This window comes from Grammomys surdaster, unplaced genomic scaffold, assembly GCF_004785775.1.
Source record: "Grammomys surdaster isolate TR1022 unplaced genomic scaffold, NIH_TR_1.0 193, whole genome shotgun sequence".
Classification (NCBI taxonomy): Eukaryota; Metazoa; Chordata; class Mammalia; order Rodentia; family Muridae; genus Grammomys; species Grammomys surdaster.
This window is the reverse complement of record NW_021604638.1, coordinates 248,788-256,244: the sequence shown is the minus strand read 5'-3', so window position 1 is coordinate 256,244 and position 7,457 is coordinate 248,788. Positions and strand designations below refer to the sequence as shown.

At 47.1% G+C, this 7,457-nt stretch overlaps 1 protein-coding gene across 3 annotated transcripts in view; it reads left to right on the top strand.

Annotated features, from left to right (window-relative positions):
• Znf831 (zinc finger protein 831) overlaps nucleotides 1–6,521 on the top strand; it is a 107,184-nt gene extending 100,663 nt beyond the window's left edge. For 2 of the 3 annotated variants that reach the window (XM_028769554.1, XM_028769552.1), the window contains exons 5-7: nucleotides 834–991; nucleotides 1,901–3,142; nucleotides 4,358–6,521. In XM_028769554.1, the coding sequence (XP_028625387.1) occupies nucleotides 834–991; nucleotides 1,901–2,704 (962 nt within the window). In that variant the 3' untranslated portion in view covers nucleotides 2,705–3,142; nucleotides 4,358–6,521. The remainder of the gene's footprint in view (nucleotides 1–833; nucleotides 992–1,900; nucleotides 3,143–4,357) is intronic. The other variant, XM_028769553.1, reaches the window with a different exon arrangement.
• The last annotated feature ends 936 nt before the right edge of the window (nucleotides 6,522–7,457 follow it).

Here is a 7,457-nt window from a genome sequence, read left to right as displayed (position 1 = left end):
GAGAGAGAGAGAGAGAGAGAGAGAGAGAGAGAGAGAGAGAGAGAGAGGTCTCAGAAGACTCCACAATGCTGGCTGGGCATGGCTGCCAGCTTGTCTCATAAGCAGAGAGGTCTGAGGTTTTCAAAGTCCTTGCTTGAATAACTCCCATCAAAACAAGAGCAGGTTTGACAGTGTGCCCAGTGTGTCTTCCAGGGAGCCAAGCATTCCGGAACTTTTTCTTTCCAGTTATCTCAAGATGCAGTCTCGCTCTTTGGAAAGGACCACCCTGCGGTTCTTTTGGCCCGATTGTGGGTCCTTGTGAGGAAATGGAGGATAGAGCAATGGGGGACCAGGGGAAGTAGGTGGGAGAGACTAGTCTGTCTCTTCCTTTCCCACAGGGAGACAGCTGCCACAGTAAATGACGGTGTCCTAGGTACCCACCTCACCCCCTGCTGCCTGGTACTGCGTGGAGGGCTCATCACCAAGGAGCTCAGAGGCTAGTGAGTTCTCTAATCGTGCCACCTGGCTCCAGGACCTGGGGACTCAAAGCCAAAGAAACCTGGGTGGAGGATATCCCTGTAACTAGAACAGGCGGTCTGTACGATATGGTGTACAATGGTTGTGGTTATGGAGTCTTCGACTTAGGGGCTTGTTTCTGCCATTTCCTTCCTTGCGGGAAGCGGAGACAACTCATTTGGCTGGGTGTGAGTTGGCCGGAGGTAATCAGGGTGTGGTGCACAGGTTCACGAAGCCGAGGGTGGTTGTGGAGACTCAGGCAGCCTCCGTGTCATTCTTGCCTCACTTCACGAGTCTGGATGTATGATAAAAAAAAAAAAGCACATTCCCTCTTTCAGGTCTAAACATACAAGAGGAACCATCTTGTGCCAGCAAAGACTTGTCTCTTCCTCATGGGAACAAAGGGAAGGGAGGTGACTGTAGTCAGACTTCAGGATCCATGTCTCCTGGCATAAGCTCAGAAACCATCTTGGAAATAGACAAATCAACTCTGAAGGTAGGAACCACCATTCTAAGGCACTGACATCTCTCTGTCCTCTAGACTTATTTCTTTATGCTGTATTGCTGCCCATGTGGTAAAATATCCTGTCTCCTTCCAGGACTCCCCAGAACCCTAAAGCCAGACCCAAACATTGCTAAACATTCTACACTGAAAATTTAACCAACTTTAGATCTGGGGAGTCAGTTCAGTAAGTAAATGACCTCTGCAAGTACGAGGACTTGAGTTCAAATCCCAGAGCCCATATCAAAGCTGGGTGCATATTTGAGAGTCAATAACCTTGGAGCTCCTATGGAGAGATGGGAAGTTGAGACAGGAAAGCCTCTAAAAGTTCTTGAGCTAGCTAGCCTGGTGTGTGCAGAGAGAAACAAAGAGAGACAGCTGTGACCAAGGTGGAAGGTTGACTTACACCCAATGCTAGCCTCTGACTTAGATTTGTCACAGGTACAATAGGCTGACTTTGGTTCTAGAACCTTTGGGATGCTTTCTTGAAAACCTCAAGTCTGTATGATTAATCCCCACAGAAGAAGATGCTACCATACTTAAGATGTTCCTCCAATGTAAAATCACTCCAGGCAGACCATGTTGGAGCCACGTACCCGCTTTACCAGTTCTGCTGACTGGAGACAGGAAGTGTGGGACTGGCTGAGTAGTCGAGTTGTTTGCCTTCAGAGCCACATAAGATCACACAGTGGCCTATTTTATATCAATCAGGAGTTTGGCTGGGATCAATGTGCTGACCAGTTATTAATGTAAACTTTTTGAGGGATCCTATTGAAGTTCCCCGCTCAGGAAAGATTCGTCAAGACCTCAAGACCTTGATTTCATTGCAGACCGTGTCTCTGACCAGTTTTCTTTATAACAATTATCCTTTTCCCTACTTCTTTCCTTTGCTCTTTATTGTAGGATATTTCTCCAACCTCTGGTGAGCATGACCGTTCTCTGGAGAAGGAGCATGCTGATGAGGCGGGACGATCTCCGCAATCTAATGTGTACTTGGCAGTGTTTCAGGAAGATCTGCCACAGGGCAAAGGTCTTGATGTTGGACCTTCAGGAACTCAGCTGCCACCTTCCCAGGATCAAGTCTCCACAGTTCCCAACTTGTGCTTCTTCCCAGATGTTCCAGAGCTGCCTTCTTCCTTTAGATCCAAAGGAACATTTCCCCACCATAACGTTGCTACCTCTGTGGCTGCCATCTGTGTTTCTGCGGGGATAAGAACAGGACACAAGACACAGGGGGCTCAAGGTGCAGAGTCTTGTGCAGAGGAGACTCTGGCACGAAACTCCCCAGACAGAAGAGCCACACCAGACAGTATACCACAGGTGCTCCTGCCAGGGAGGCCTTCACCTGGTAAACAGTCACCTGGAAAAACTCTAGAAATACCACCTTCAGGACCAAGTTCAGACAGTTCACATCAGGAGGAAGCAAGAGCCCAGGCAGATTTTCCTTTGTGGGCCCAATATGGATTTGGGGATCTGACTATCCAGGGTGCTGCTTCAGGAAGCGAGAGTGGGTCTTGTCGAGCTGAAGGATTAATTACCCTCAAGACTGTCACAGCTCCTTCTGACCCAGGACAACCCTCAGAAGTCCCCGAAGCCCCTTTGAGATCCATCCGAAAGAGGAGTTTGGAAGGAATGAGGAAGCAGACACCGGTGGAGCTCAGCGACACTAGTAGTGATGACGAAGACAGACTAGTCATCGAGATATGATGTGCTTCCAGAGAAAGATGGTGGCAGCGGCTAAGGCCTGTAGATCTTCTGGGATAGACATCAACAAGTGTTATGGGCACTGAACTTTATTTACAAAACATCTATAGACTAGGAAAGCCATCTATGATTTCTTCAAGCCAACTCTAACCAACCCCGTGCTCAGATCCAGCCATAACTTTCTCTAGCTTCTCTTAGACAGACCTCAGAGTCTTCTACATTCGTCTGGGAGACTCACAATGGCCGGAAAGGCCATCGCAAGAGACTCCGCGTACACAGCTCCAACTTGATGCTGTAACCCTCACTGCCTTGCCCACTAAACTGACACGAATCAGAAGAGCCATATGGGACTTTGTTTTTGACCAGTGAGACTCCATTGGATCAATACATCTGACACCCCCGCCACTAAGTTGAGTGACAAACACATCTGGGGTCATTGGGGTAGGTTGAGAGAGAAGGATAGGGTTTGAACTGGGCACCAAGATGGTTCCACACAATTTGGAGACTAACTCCAGATGCATTCAAAAACTGGTTAGGGCCTGCCATCTTCTTAATGAATACTGTAAATATACATCATGATGATGTCTAAGGCCATTTTATATGTTGCACAAATGGTCAATACTTGTTTCTGGTCCAATAACACAAGCACGTGTGTCCCTTGTACTTGGTGCCTTTTCTGTGAGAACATTCGCCCCACCCCCAAAGCCTTGGTTTTTTTTTTTTTCTTTTCTTTTCTATTTTTTAGGTCTTGCAAAGGAACATTGCATTAAGTTAGTAAAATAGTCACTGTAATGAGTCATTTTTATTTTTGAGGGGAAAATTAACTTATTTTCCTCTGATTCTTTTTGTCATATTGGGCTCCAAGCAATTTCAATTAGAGGGTTACATTTTAGTAATCTGTGCAGCCTGAACTGACGCCTGTGCCTCGTGATGGAGCCGTTCCGACTTCCTCCAGAAGCTTCCATGGCATAAAACTAATTGGAATTTTGATGCTGTTTTACATCTTGGTAATTTTATTTTGGGGGCTTAGTGTTACTTTGCTGTCAAATTAAATCAGCCTTTGTATTGTGAATCTCAGAACAGCACAAATCAAATCCCCCAGCATTCCCAGCCAGTGTGCCGTGGTGCGGAGGCAAGGCCTGCGTCAGCCAGCCCACCACGCAGGCTTCGCGTTCCCAGCCCTTACATGGGAGAGGGAAACTTCAAGAAGTTTACAGCGCTTGGTCCTTTATGATTTTCTACTTGCTGTGATATAATTTTGCACAATTTGTGATTTCTAGCCGAACTGTTGGCTTAACGCCGAGGTAGTGGCGAACACGTGACATCTCGTGCTCCCAGGCCAGGCAGCCACGAGAAGCACCTGCCTCACATGTGCGGGTAAACAGACTTTCAAAAGTCCTTATCTGTGAAGAAGTATGGTCCAGTTTCAAATATTTTCACGTGACCTTTCCGGTGTCGCTGCTATCCACAGAGAACGTGACTGCAAGCTTCTCCTTACTTTTTGGCGTAGGTCTGTGGTCATTACACGTGTTCAGAAATATCCCCCGACCAAATCCCAGCCAACAACGGCACAGAAGACCAGAAAAGAGCTAGACACCACCTCTCTACGCTTCTTCTTCTTCTTTTTTAATCATTACTTTTATTTTTTTTTTACAGTCCAGTCATTATCGCCCTTCAAGTCTGCCCTCCGACAGTTCCTCATCCCATTCCTCTTTCTCACTGTATCCAAGAGGAGGTCCCCACTCCCCCCAACTGCATTCTCCTCCCCCAGCCCCGGCTCCTACTAGACCTCCGCACTCCCTGAGACCTCAAGTCTTTTAAGGGTTAGGCGAGTCTTTTCTCCCTGAAGCCAGACCAGGCAGTCCTCCAGTCCTCTGCTGTATATGTGTGTGTGTTGGGGGTTGGGGGAAGTGGAGGTATCGGACCAAAAGGACAATGATTGGCTGCCCTTTGGATGACCTGTTCCTGAGAAAGGCAGTGGAGGAAGCTGTCAGAGCCCCATTGAATGGCTGTCCCTGTGTATGAAGTTGAGACCTGGACAGCGGAGCTGAGCGCGTCTGTGGGGCTGGATCCTGGTGAGAGTGGCGGAATGAGAAACCATGGTCTCCTTTACATCTGTGTCTTCATAGCTTAGAAGTGTCCCTCACAGAAAACATTGCTCCTGAGTTGCCTTGTAAGATGCTGAAGAACGTTCTGGGGTGCTGATGCACAGATACTGTTAGGGTACTTCTGCTAGGTAGTATGTGAGCTAAGGGAAGGGCTGTCTTATGCACCTCTCTGGAATTCCTGATTTAGGGGTGCAGTCACTCACCTTATAAATTGGAGTTTATATAACAAAAAAGCATGGCACTGAGTGGAAGAGACCATGTATGTAGGTGGAACTGCCTCCTCTATCTCAGGAGGTACAGGGCAGCAGAGCAGGACCGCTGTCTAGATCTGTGGTTCTCAACCTATGTGTCATGATCCCTTTAGGGGTCAAATGACCCTTTCAAAGGGGTCACCTACGACGATTAGAAAACACAGGAATTTACAGTATGATTCGTAACGGTATCAAAATTACAGTAGTGACGTAGCAACAAAAATAATTTTATGGTCAGAGGTTATCACAACATGAGAAACCATGTTAAAGGGTCACAGCGTTAGGGAGGTTGAGAATCACTATCCTAGATCCTTATTTCCGGGGGACAACTGAGTCTAAGAGGATCACCAGTCCCACATTATAACCATAGCTCCAAAGAGCACGCTGGGAACTCTGCCTCTTCCAAGCCACCATAGCTAGCTGCCACCCCCAAGGCTGGATTCGATATAGCAGAATGTCAACTGTATCTCTTTAAAGCCTCCTGTCTCTTACAAAGCCAGGGAACTCACCGGACCCGCTGGTTCACCTGATCACTTAGTGTCAGTCTTCCTAGGGGTCATTCACTTTAAATCAACAAGGGTTTGTGGACCCTGTATTTCAATAGAACTTTTGAAAAATGAAACAATCATTTTTAAATGGCCTTGGGAGGAGCTAGCTACCGAAAAACATTCTAAAGTAAGAGATACATGGTTTGGGTTAGTTTGGTTTTAATGGGGAGTCCTTTTGACCTTTTGATAATGTACCGAATAGTCACTGATCTTTCTAAATCTAATTTTCTTAAGGCAAAAGACAGTTATAAGAAAATTATAGGAAAACTTTTACCCATAAAACCCCCAAACTCAGCTTGGGTTATTAAAATAAAATTCTAGTACTAATACAGTCTATTGTTGCTGCGGTTTGAAAACATCGAAAGTGCACACCACCCGATGGATCAGGAAACACGTGTCTATTTTTCAGTGCTGGGGGTGTAGCTCAGTTGTCTAGTGCTTGCCTGGCATACACGAAGCTCGGGATTCAGTTCCCAGCACCACACATAAGAGGCACGTCAGGACAAGGGCAGCCCACTGTTTGCCAAAGCCGTTACTCTTATATGTACCTTCATGCAGGCGTCTTGCGTAATCAGTGCCTCCACTTCCCCCATGGAGGTGAGCTGCAGGGCTTCCGGCATGAACCGAGAGAGAGGAGCTAGGACCACTGCTCATGGTGTCTGATGCTGGCCACTGACTGTCCTCCTGAACTGCTATGCCTGGCCACATTTTGAGATGCATGGAGGAACAGGGTCTCATCTCACTTCTCCACTTGGCCAACTCTTAAAGCTTTGTGAGTTTTGGTGGCCGGCCTGACCGTCCCTGTCATGAGGTGCTATGGGAACTCCTTTTTCCTTCCTTAGGGCTAAGCTTGCCATCTCAGAGGAAGCTAAGACTAAAGATCAGTGGTGCACAGCTCTCAACTTGTAGTTTATTTGCAGGGTGGTGGAGAGGGGTGGCGAGGGAGCTAGGGAGGGAGAGAGAGGAGTGGGGGAAGGAGAGAGAGGTAGAAGAGAGATGAGAAAGAGAGAGGTAGAGAGAAAGAGAGAGACAGAAAGGGGGGAGGACTGAGGGAGGTGAAGGACGGAGAGAGGGAGGAGAGATAAACAGACATCTTCTGGACTCTAATAAAAGCATAGCTGGCAAGTAGGTGAATAACTTAGAACCGACTGGAACTTCCTTTTCCTAAATGCTACCCTCTAAAGCTGGGATCTGAAGTCTTAGTCTTGCACCAGTGCTGTGTGACCACTCGCCTCAGCGTGAAAGATAAAGGGGGTCTCAGTCTCATGCCAAAACTATTTCCCGGCATTCACATCCATTACTTAGAGTGACCTCATTATTCATTTCTCCCCCAGCACAGGAATGTGAATCTTGCACAAAATTTACCTGGTGCAGCAGATTTTTACAGTTACAGGATGCAGGGCTGCTCAGTGTCCTAGCTGAGGGAAGAAATGGCCCACCTGGCTCAGGACTATCCAATTCCTGCAACTACAACAAGGGGGCTTACTCCAGGTAGCCCCCAGTTCAAGGAGCGTTGGCTTTTGAAACACTACATTTGTCTTTCAAAACACATTACACACAGGTGTCAGGATGTGGAATAGTGTTGAGCGTCCCTTTTGTGCATCTTTGCTACACTTTGTATTGATGTGGTCAAAACTGGTCTGAAGGGACATAAGAACATGTGAGCATACTGTATCACCATGGGGAGAAGAGGAGTCAGGAAGAAGTCAGAATTGTCCTCTGGGAGCACTGGAGAGTGGCTAGCTTGCTTCCATGCACAGACAATTCCCTTGCTCATGGTTGGGAGACACTTGGCTTCTTGGTTGATGAATATTCTTCCACTTCTTTCTATGGTTAAATTATTTTGTTT